This window comes from Ipomoea triloba, chromosome 13 (assembly GCF_003576645.1).
Source record: "Ipomoea triloba cultivar NCNSP0323 chromosome 13, ASM357664v1".
Lineage (NCBI taxonomy): Eukaryota > Viridiplantae > Streptophyta > Magnoliopsida > Solanales > Convolvulaceae > Ipomoea > Ipomoea triloba.
Genome location: NC_044928.1, coordinates 28,224,247 through 28,235,304, shown reverse-complemented (window position 1 = coordinate 28,235,304; position 11,058 = coordinate 28,224,247). Strand labels below are relative to the sequence as shown.

At 34.9% G+C, this 11,058-nt stretch overlaps 2 protein-coding genes across 2 annotated transcripts in view; one reads left to right on the top strand and one right to left on the bottom strand.

Annotated features, from left to right (window-relative positions):
- The window catches only part of LOC116000943 (PH-interacting protein), a 13,399-nt gene extending 8,891 nt beyond the window's left edge, over positions 1 to 4,508 (bottom strand). Inside the window, exons 1-8 of the mRNA XM_031240818.1 lie at positions 4,135 to 4,508; positions 3,887 to 4,031; positions 2,442 to 2,803; positions 1,949 to 2,103; positions 1,552 to 1,791; positions 675 to 784; positions 524 to 601; positions 329 to 435 (exon numbers count right to left, since the gene is read on the bottom strand). Of these exons, the coding sequence (XP_031096678.1) occupies positions 329 to 435; positions 524 to 601; positions 675 to 784; positions 1,552 to 1,791; positions 1,949 to 2,103; positions 2,442 to 2,788 (1,037 nt within the window). The 5' untranslated portion in view covers positions 2,789 to 2,803; positions 3,887 to 4,031; positions 4,135 to 4,508. The remainder of the gene's footprint in view (positions 1 to 328; positions 436 to 523; positions 602 to 674; positions 785 to 1,551; positions 1,792 to 1,948; positions 2,104 to 2,441; positions 2,804 to 3,886; positions 4,032 to 4,134) is intronic.
- Positions 4,509 to 7,802: 3,294 nt separating this feature from the next.
- Positions 7,803 to 10,726, top strand: LOC116003119 (ubiquitin-conjugating enzyme E2 32). Its single transcript, XM_031243287.1, has 5 exons — positions 7,803 to 8,070; positions 8,604 to 8,735; positions 8,886 to 8,970; positions 9,759 to 9,922; positions 10,004 to 10,726. The coding sequence occupies exons 1-5, from the start codon at positions 7,960 to 7,962 to the stop codon at positions 10,418 to 10,420; spliced, it is 909 nt and encodes a 302-aa protein (XP_031099147.1). The 5' UTR covers positions 7,803 to 7,959; the 3' UTR covers positions 10,421 to 10,726.
- Positions 10,727 to 11,058: the final 332 nt, after the last annotated feature.

Here is an 11,058-nt window from a genome sequence, read left to right as displayed (position 1 = left end):
TAAAAAAAAAAAAAAAAAAAAAAAGATGAGCAAAGCAAACAGAAACAGCAGTATGAAAGAACTAGTGCCAGCTTGAGACTTGCAGTTCAAGAAGATAAGTCTTGAAATCATTCATATAATCAGTAAGTCAGAACTAAAGTCAGTATAACAGTGTCTTAAGGCCAATGCTAGCTAATATTGGAAAGAATTGAAAGATGAAAAATATGGTGGATACAGGCTATACAAGTACCTTATTTCAATAATTTGAACATGAAGTTTAATATAAAAATCAATTAGCAGTTCAAAGAATAGTGAAGTTGTTTTTTGAAAAAAAAAAAAAAAAACTTACGATAAGAGCTGATAAACAGAACCAGGCCTTGGACTAAACGCAATAGCAGTCACAGCTGCAGAATGGCCCCGTAAGACAGAAATTGGCAACCCATCAGGTAAGCGCCACTGCCAAGAGAAAGGAATAATGCTTAGACAGCTATATGTAATATATACATATGCAACATATAAGCTGACTTGAAATTAAGCATATTACAACTCGGATGATATAGTCATTTGAAGCAGAAGCCACCAAAGTGTTGTTGAAGTTGACAGCCAGGTCTGTAATATCACCCTTAAAATAAAAACATAGCATGTCAACTTGAATAAAAGCAAACATTAAGAGCTAATAAGATTCAGTTACTTACTTCATGCCCTCGGCAGCTGGCCAAACAATATGCTGTTTCCATTGACCAGATTTTAACAAGGCGATCATCTGAACCAGTGATGACATATCTCCCAGACCGATCAAATATAGCTGAAGTGAAGCAAGTAAATTTATAACCATTCAAATCTATGATTAGAATTCAACATAGAGACATAGAGTAACTCGGCAATACACCTAAGTTTAGTCTATTAATATTAATGTAAAATAAGGAATTAAAAAGGCCTAATCAAAGAGAGCTTGGTAAATTCTAATTTAAAGTCTATTTTGCAATATAATGAATACTCCCTCCTCCATCCCAACGTGTCTGTCCTTGTGGGTATGGCCAATTGGTGCAGAGATTAAGAGTAGAATAATTGTTTATTTAGATAGGAGGGAAAAAAAGCTTGAAACAGGGTTGTTTTCAATGTTTTACAAGTACTCTGTATAAAAGTGGGCCCATAGTACCTTTTGTAGGAAAAAAATTCTACTTCTGAAAATGAGAAAAATTTGTACTAAAAAAGAAAAGGACGTATAAATGAGAGAGAGTGAATATAAAAAAATATGACAATGTCACTTGCAGGACCAAACTATAACATTGTGCAAGTATCCTCATAAACTAGAGACCCTGTTTCTTTACATTGAGGACAAACAATGTTCACTTAATCTGCCAGAAGGAGAGCAATTACAGTATTGATCCTTTCGACAAAATCACATTTCAGAAGAAGAATGTGAAGCACTCAAGCACAGCACATGATTAGAGACGTTATAGATTTGTACCATAAATGAATGAAGTCAAATTTCACTAAATAGATTCCAAGTTTATAAAGGTTATGGGTTTAATAAATGTAAAAAATAGTATAAACTATAAAGGATCTTACCACAATAAACAGCATTGCGATGCCCTCTGACCTTCTTAATGTTTTCCATTTTCTGCACCATTGTAGATGGTTTTGCAATGGCATAACATGCAGCGCGATTAGATGGTGCACGGTGATGTCTTGCAAATCCACCGCCAATTTCTCTCAAACTTAGTCCACGCACTTGATCCGCTTTCATGTGAGGCCAACGTAAGTGACCCGGTGGATGTGTGACATCATCATTCCTCTTATTCTGATCACCTGAGAGGGGGAGAGAGTGGACATTAAAAGAACTGGTATCATTAAAAAGGCCCATTAAACTTCTCAAGTTAAAGCAGCAAAGTTTGCAAGGCTAACAACTGGTCATGTAAATATGATCATTAATAGGCAAAAAAGACATGAAACTAAGATCACATACTACTCAGAAGTGAAAAGGAATCAGTTCCCAAGAGAGTTGGAACAGTAGCAGCATTTATAGTGTTCCCACCAACTGCCTCACGTGAAGGAACTGCTGCACTCAACAACAGTTGCTTCAAAAGCTTCACTAAGTGATCCTTCTCAACATGAGGATACCTACCCATGCATAAACAACATCAGATGTACTACACAAGAAATATATTTGGAATATAAGGGAAGGATTCAAAGCAATGTGTATTTCCACAAGCCAGAGTAAACAACAATATTTATTTAAATTGGAGGAAAAGATCCATACATTACTACTCAGTCTATCATGAGGACTTGAGACTTTACACCAAGTAGAGCTAGGACTGAAAATGCCAATTAAACCATCCAAGAATTGCTATGTAAAAACTTTCTTTTTCCTTTTGTTTTTTGATAAACATTTGAAAGTTATCTAGGCTCAGTTCAAAGCTTATAGATAATAGACTAGAAAAAGTAGTGTAGCAGAATACCTTTCAGCCAGTTTATTATAACTTAATGGAAATGATATGCCATCATCATTTTCATCCCCACTCTTTATGCCACTCCTCGAATACCATGCGTGATATCTTCGGGGTAAAAGTTGATTTTCCAGAAGTTCATTCCAAAACTGTCCATAAGTTTTGTGGCATGGCCCCATTGATAGGAAATGCATAATTAAAAAGTATATCTCCCCCATGTCAATATCCATATCAGTCTCAGTTGTTTTTATTTGTGGATCCAACGAATGAGCTTTTCCTTTTGCCTTACCAGAGAAACTCAACGATTTCATATTCCCGGCGGGAGAAACACAAGGGGAAATGCACTTCCGAAAATCCATCTTATCTAGTAAGGCCTAGAAAGCAACAACATAAAATCGTATTACCACAAAATCATCAGAATTCAAACATTTAAGATGAAAAAAGTAAAGTAATAAACTAATAATCAATACTTAAGGGGAATAAAAGTGCTGAAAAGAATTCTAATCATCATAAAGAAAAAATAGGAGTAAAAATCAATGTCATTCGGCTATTCTGTTATTTGTGGGAACTTCATTAAGAACATGTTTGGTTGATAGACCTACAATACACAAATCTAGGATTATACAAGGAGATTCTAGACTACAGAGCATTATTTTCTTGATTAAGTGGAAATGTCTTAAGTAGGATACATTAAGATTAACATGTATTTGCCAATAAAGAAGCATTGATTCATTACCTTCTTATGAGAAAAAAAAAAAGATATTTTCCTCCAAGAAAAAATCAGCAAATCAAACAAATTTAATATTCAGCCTCATCATTGAGCAACCAGACTTGAACAGCCAAATTATTTCACTCAACTTGGCTTGTTTAGATCACAAAACTTAAATCATGAATTGGTTTGGAAGAATGACTTGCTTGCATAAGCTACATTTCCAATCAGGGGTTGTTTGGTGGTTGGACCAGAGGAGGGGTATCAAAAGAGATCAACTTCCCCGTTGAATTATACTTGATCAATAAAGCTTCAACCCAATCACAGTCAAAAAGGACCTAATAAGTTATTCTATTCCATGTTAATATGTAGAGTCTCCTAGGCTATATTGGGATCAAGGCTTATGATAATCTGTTAACTTCCTACAGTACTACATGTTTCCAATATCTCACTCTTACTAGAACAGTACACAAAATAAAACTAACTTTGCAGCCACTAAATTATACATGTAGGAAAGTTCAGCCCCCACCAAAAATATAAGGCATGAAAACTAGAAGTAGTTCATATACATAATTCTTCCACAGAAACCCTAATTACTACATTAACATTATTTCAAATAAAATTCACTTTAAATAATATGTTCACCACTAAATGCCAGTAAATCCTAACTCAAGTACTGAATGAATTAAAGGGCAACAACCTGCATAGAGTCACTACACAATGCAGAAATCAGAGTATGAAATATTACCGAGAAAACAATGAACAGACAACCAAATAGCTGAGAACTCCAACTTTTTCTACGCAACGGACCGAATTAACCCGAGGGGGAATAGCCGGAAACTCGGAACTCGGCTACACGATTCCTCGACCGACCACACCCCATAACCGTTCCACTGTAGCATTCAAACACAAATCCAACAAATTTTTAAGTCATTCACAAACCCGCACTATAAACCGCCACAGAAAAACACAGAAACACAAGCCAATAACTCATACCACGGCTCAATTTAAGATCCAATTACCGGCCGGGGGCAACGCAAGCACACAAAAACGCATTTTTCATGCGCTCCCAAAATTGGAAAGTGAAATTTGCGCCCGGCAGAGGAGGACGGCGCCGCTCAATTGCGCGAGTGGAATTCCCAGCGAAGTGAGAATGGAGATGGAAGGGGGAGAAATACTCACGCAAAACCGAACCAAAAAAATTCAAAATGAAAATCGGTCGGTGAAAACTCAAGGGTTTTAGATATAGTGAGAGGGAGCTCTGAGTATTTTTGCGTACAAAATCTCTGCGAGAAATCTTCGGGTTCGCAGAGCAGAGAGAGATGGAGGAGAGTGGAGGAGGTGGAGGTTGAGTTGAAAATCGCGTTTTATATCTTTCTTGACGCCCCACTGTGCAAAGTGCAAAAAAATAAAAATCCAAAAAAGAGATATATGAGAAAGGATATATATATATATATATACATCTACCATCTAGAATACATATATATATATATATATATATATATATATATATATATACACAATACAAATACAAATTTGAGTTAAAAAAGTTAAGTCCTAACCGGAACCATTAATGTTAGTGTAATTGTTTATTAAAATAAATTATTTTTATTTTGAAAACCAAATAAATTGTTCATATTATTAATAGGAATGATTTAGGTCATTATGATATTAATATTTTTTTAATCTATCTATACAGTGTGTGTATATATATATATATATATATATATAAAAGTCCCCGTCCAAAACACTTGTATATGTTTGCTTAATATTGTAAAAAATTTGGTAATACAATTTCTATTTGTATTACAATTATATATTAATATATGGTAATAACATTTTAATATAATATATTATTTCCTACTTTAATATTTCGTAATACAATTCTATATTAAAATTATTAATCGTAATAATATAGTAGAGTTAATTCCAGAAATGGTCCTTCGACTATTGACTTTTACCAATTTTTGTCATCGACTTTTAACTTTACCAAAGTTGGTCCCTTAACTATTGATTTTGTATCAATTTTGGTCCTCGACTTTTAATTTTATCAAAGTTGGTCCCTTAACTATTAATTTTGTACCAATTTTGGTCATCGACTTTTAATTTTACCAAAGTTGGTCGCTTAACTATTGATTTCGTACCAATTTTGATCCTTCTGTTAAATCAATGTTAAATAGGTTTTAAAATTGAGGGCAAAAATGTCAAATCAAATATTTTAACCTTTATTCTTCACTTTGTTTCCCATCCTAGTAGTGCCCTATTCTACCATTTTTGCTATCAAATAATAATTAAAAAAAACACCTAATACAACAATAAAATATACAATAACACTCCACATCTAGTTAGAGAATTTAAAAAAAAAAAAAATATTACAGAGTATATATATTACATTGCAGTAAACAAAAACAAAAACAAAAAAAAGATACAGAAAAAAAATTAATTACTTGAAACAATTTAACATAAAATGTAAAAAATAAATATATTGACTCACATTGTTCCCTATATAATCTTGCGATGGAGGAGGGGAAACAAAGTGAAGAAGAAAGGTTAAAATATTTGATTTGATATTTTTGCCCTCAATTTTAACACCTATTTAACATTGATTTAACAGAAGGACCAAAATTGGTACGAAATCAATAGTTAAGGGACCAACTTTGGTAAAATTAAAAGTCGAGGACCAAAATTGGTACAAAATTAATAGTTAAGGGACCAACTTTGGTAAAATTAAAAGTCAATGACCAAAATTGGTACAAAATCAACAGTTAAGAAACCAACTTTGGTAAAATTAAAAGTCGAAGACAAAAATTGGTGAAAGTCAATAGTCGAAGAACCATTTTTGGAATTAACTCTAATATAGTACATATACTTTTCTGCAACGTAATATATACTATTAATAAAAATAAAGAGTCATTTCCATTTTTGGTCTTAATGTTATTGGGGCATTGCCAATTTTAGTCCACTTCATTAATTTTTGTCACGTTACGGCCAGTCTTATTTAGTCCTTACTACTTTTAGTCCATCGTTAATTTGTTCGTTAAATAACTGTCCAAAACAGGGGTATTTTGATCTTTTCATGCTTTGATCATCTCCGTTGCCCTTTATAGCGGTTTTCCTTACACATTTTCATCCAATGAAGATGTTCGGTGAAAGATATGACTTTGTCATGTGGCTCACATGGCTTTCGCCGGACACTTCATTGGATTAAAATGTGTAAGGAAAACCACTGTAAAGGGTCAAGGAGGTGACCAACGCATGAAAAGACCAAAAATACCCCTTTTTGGATGGTCATTTAACGAAAATTTTAACGGTGGACTAAAATTGGCAAAGACTAAATAAGACTGGCCGCAATGTGGCAAAAATTAATGAAGTGGACTAAAATTAGCAATGCTCAAATAACAGTAGGACAAAAAATGGGAATGACTCAAAAATAAATAAAATCCCCCATTTTAACTTATTGCCCAAAACATTACAGATTTACGTAATATTATAAAAATCTATTCAATAAAATAAAGGATAACTTTAATGAGTGTATCCCTTCATCTTTCCTTTATGCGTGAGGCTGGCAGGTTTGCGTAATATTGTAAAGTTTGTTTATGCATAAAAAAAAAAAAAAAGAAGTTAAAATTTTGAGATATAAGGATGAATTTTAACTATATATATTATAGTAAAAAATTCTACAAACATCTTAATTAAATACCAATGAACTTTTAAACGTTTATTATTACAAGTCTTATCTTTTTTTTTTAGTACTACCGGGACTCTGTTACAATGTAGTATCTGTTCATTACAAGTCTTTATCTTTTTTTTTTTGTTCATAGCTACTTTCTCAACCTACTGAAGGTTGTACTGAGGCTCGAACCCACTCCCATCATCCATGTGGGAGTGTGAACCGGAACTCACTCCCATCATCTATATGAAAATGTAAATTGGGACACCGAATTCCACTAGACGATAAGGTCTTTGGCAATTACAAGTCTTATCTTAATCGAACACAGAACACTAATAAATTTTTAAAGACTTTTTAAAAATTTTAATTGATCATAGGACTTTTTAACAATTTACAACTAACTTAATTCCATTTTTGGTCCTAGATTTATAGGTGACATTCCACTTTTAGTCATTTTTTTTCAAAACATCCACTTTTGGTCCTAGTATTATTGTGGCATGACCATTTTTGGTCCTCCGTCAAGAAAATCATTGAAATGTCGTTAAATACAATGACATTTTGATCTTTTTTATACAAAGTAGGTTGACCCGCTATAATTTTTATGTTTATTTTTTGAAAAAAAATCAAAATCGAAGACTGAAATGCTCTTGTATTTGGCGAAATTTAAACTGTTTTGTAGATGGAGGACTAAAAATGGTCATGCCACAATAATACTAGGATCAAAAGTGGATGTTTTGAAAAAAAAAGACTAAAAGTGAAATGCCACCTATAAATCTGGAATTAACTCATTTACAACTCAATAGAAAACATGGCGAATTGGGTCGGGCTAAACATCTAGCTTAACCAGCTAAAATCCCAAAGCCCAACAGGCTCACATATTTGAAAACGACGCCCCGTCGTCACTCCACCCAACCATTTTCCGCCACGCAAGCATCCTGTCTCCGTATGACGTGTCCACCATCTTCATATATCGCACCCGTCAACTGCGACTCTCTCCCCTCTATCTCTCTAGAACTAGAACGCATACGAACGCGCGTTCTCTGATCTCACTCATATTGGGCAACGAAGCAGCTTTTTCGTCGGTGGGCTATAAAAGCCTATAATCGGCCGAGATTGGATCTACAGTGATCGGAGGTTGACGGTGGAGGACGATGGCGGAAGACAAGTACAACCTAAAGAACCCGGCCGTGAAGAGGATTCTTCAGGAGGTCAAAGAGATGCAATCTAACCCTTCCGATGATTTCATGAGCCTCCCTCTCGAGGTCTGTTTTTTTTTCCTAGCGAAATTAGGTCTATTTTGATGGTGTCTTTGATTCTGGATTGGATTTCGTTTTAGGGATGGAAATATGGAATTTCACGTTTATTGGATCTGAAATGATAATATGCAGTTTTATGAGATATTATTGTGATTGTTATTATAAAAATTCTATTTTTGCGAGCTGATTTGTCCTTGTTTGATGGTGCTCATGTTGATTGTGGATATAAAATTCACCTTTCCCCTTGTTGATTTTTCTGATTTTGTTAAATGAGCTGCGTGTATTAGGTGATGAAATTGTATGATATGTTTCTATAGATTTGAGTATTTTGATCCTACCTTATGCACTTTTCAGTCCTGAAGTTCCCTTGTGTTTCTTATACCCAAATGTTTCATTCAACCTGCTGTAAATATGTTTACTTTGGAAAAGCTGTGTTCCCAAGAAAATGCCTTTTGTGAAGGCTGTGCATGGTAGATGTTGTAATTATACTGTGCCATCATTGTGAGGCAACAAAAATTGAAATTTGCATACTTTTTCAGGAGAATATATTTGAATGGCAATTTGCTATCAGGGGTCCCAGAGATTCAGAGTTTGAGGGTGGAATCTACCATGGGCGAATCCAGTTGCCAGCTGAATATCCTTTCAAGCCACCTTCTTTCATGCTGTTGACTGTACGAACTTGTTTGCTCCTTTGGATGGTTTTTTTTTTTTTTTTTTTTTTAAATTTAAATTTTTTATAAGTTCACTGTATGAAGTTGCCAAAGAAATGGAGTTTGGTTTTACTTTAGTTGTTTACTAATGAAGATTGATTGTCATTTCAGCCAAATGGTCGTTTTGAAACTCAAACCAAGATTTGTTTGAGTATTTCAAACCATCATCCTGAACACTGGCAGCCATCCTGGAGTGGTGAGTATGTTAATAATTTAGTCATTCAATTTTATCTGCATTACTATGACATTTATACAGTGTATATGCAGGCTGTTGGGGTTTGGGAGTGGTGAACTAACCTCCCATCTCTTCTTTCCCATCAGACATACTGGCAGTTAAAGAACATATAAAAGCAGCCAGTGTTACAAAAATCCCACCTAGGCACCTATTAATGGCTCCTAGGCGCTAGGCGCTGCCTGACAGCCTACCGTATCACCATAATTGGTGGTCTAGGCGGCTAATTGGCCAACTAGGCCGCCTAGGCGCTAACCGCCTAGGCACCGACTAGGTCGCCTATTTGGCCAATTAGCTATTGTTTCCTTCTTTTTTTAAATGGGTTATAAGGTTATTTCATTCAAAATGACATCGTTTTGAGCGAAATAACACTAAATGTTTTTTAGGTTAATATTTAATATTTTAGTATTAACTATTAAAGTATTAAATAGTTTATAATTATCAAGTCTTAAAAATTTAGAAAATTTTAAACAAATTTTTAAAAAATTTTTTAAAAAAAATACATGACGCCTAGGGGCCGATTAATCACACTTCCTAGGCGCTAGATGCCCTGAGCGCCCGAGGAGTGCCTATAGCAACTATAGCAATTGCCTTCTGTATGATGACTGAAATTGGAAGAAACTGTGTATAGTTGTCAGAATTTAATCCATTTTTATGTGTAGATTCATATAATTTCTTTATTTGCTGTGAGGTCGTGTCAGAAGTGAAACACTGACGGTAGTTCTTACATTGTTGTTATTTATGTCTTGCAGTTCGGACTGCATTGGTTGCACTGATTGCATTCATGCCAACCAACCCAAATGGTGCCCTTGGATCATTGGACTACACCAAGGAAGAAAGGCGTGCTTTAGCAATAAAATCTCGTGAGGCTGCTCCAAAATTTGGGAACCCTGAACGCCAAAAGCTGATAGATGAGGTTTGTCCTGTCCCAACTCCCAACTTACACAACTAATTTATCACAACTGACTCTAGTGCCTACAATTTACTCATTGTGCAGATACATGAGTACATGCAAAGCAAGGCACCCCCGGTGCCTCAAGGTAGCCCAGCATCCCCTAAAGAACAGACAACAAACAAAGATGGCGATGCCCAGGAAATTACTCAAAACACTAGCGCAGAGTCTTCTGAGGCAAGGCATCCGGATCAATCTGTGGCTGACGGGATTGTAGAAGAACAACATGAAGCCCGTCCACTGGTTGCACATCCTGCGCAGACCTCAAGAGAGGTCCCCCCTTTACATCTGCATGAACAGCGGGTGTTGCGGAACCCTCAACAAAGGGTGGTCCCCAGACAAGCTGATGACCGCATATTCACCTGGGCAGCTGTTGGACTTTCCATTGCCATAATTGTTCTTCTGCTGAAGAAGTTCATGAAAGCAAATGGTCATGGGGCTGTCTTCATGGATGAGTCTTAAGTCGAAGTTATGGTAAAATACATGGTTATTAGCATTTGCCAGGCCAGCAAATGCGGAAATATGTAATGTAATTATCAGTTATTTTGCGCTTTCGCCCCCATAGTAGCATAAATAACATAGATATTTATCTATATGTAAGGCATTATTCTTCATTTTGATATCACCCCCCTTAGTAGCATATCATCAATAATATGGATATGCTATTTGTAAGAAAGATTCATCATTTTGATGTCTAGACATTGAAATGTTTATTGTATAGGCAATGATAATGAACTTTAATTTTAATGTTGAAATTGTCGTTTTGGATGTGTATGATTTTCCTGCCCTCATCTTTTGCATGATTTAGAATGTGTTAGGCCATTATTGTGTTTCCAGCTAGTCTGTCTTCAGATCACTTGATACATTTTGTTTCATTCATTGAATTCTAACCTCTTTCTTCCTATTTTTTTTGCTGATTTTGGTAGTTGTACTCAGGATGGAAAAACTTGGGAATACAAATATCTGTTTGCTTCTAAATATATATTTTTTTACTATTTTTTTATATTTGGATAATGCCCCTTTAAATTCCATTTTGAGGTTGCAATAAGATATATTCATTAAAAAGAATCGAGTATACACGTTTTATGTACACATGGTTA

Bases quoted from the DNA above. Each gene is read 5' to 3' on its own strand.
- LOC116003119 (XM_031243287.1), top strand. From the start codon at position 7,960: ATGGCGGAAGACAAGTACAACCTAAAGAACCCGGCCGTGAAGAGGATT. The intron at 8,071-8,603 runs GTCTGTTTTTTT...ATACTTTTTCAG, and splicing joins TCATGAGCCTCCCTCTCGAG to GAGAATATATTTGAATGGCA. The intron at 8,971-9,758 runs GTGAGTATGTTA...TATGTCTTGCAG, and splicing joins CTGGCAGCCATCCTGGAGTG to TTCGGACTGCATTGGTTGCA.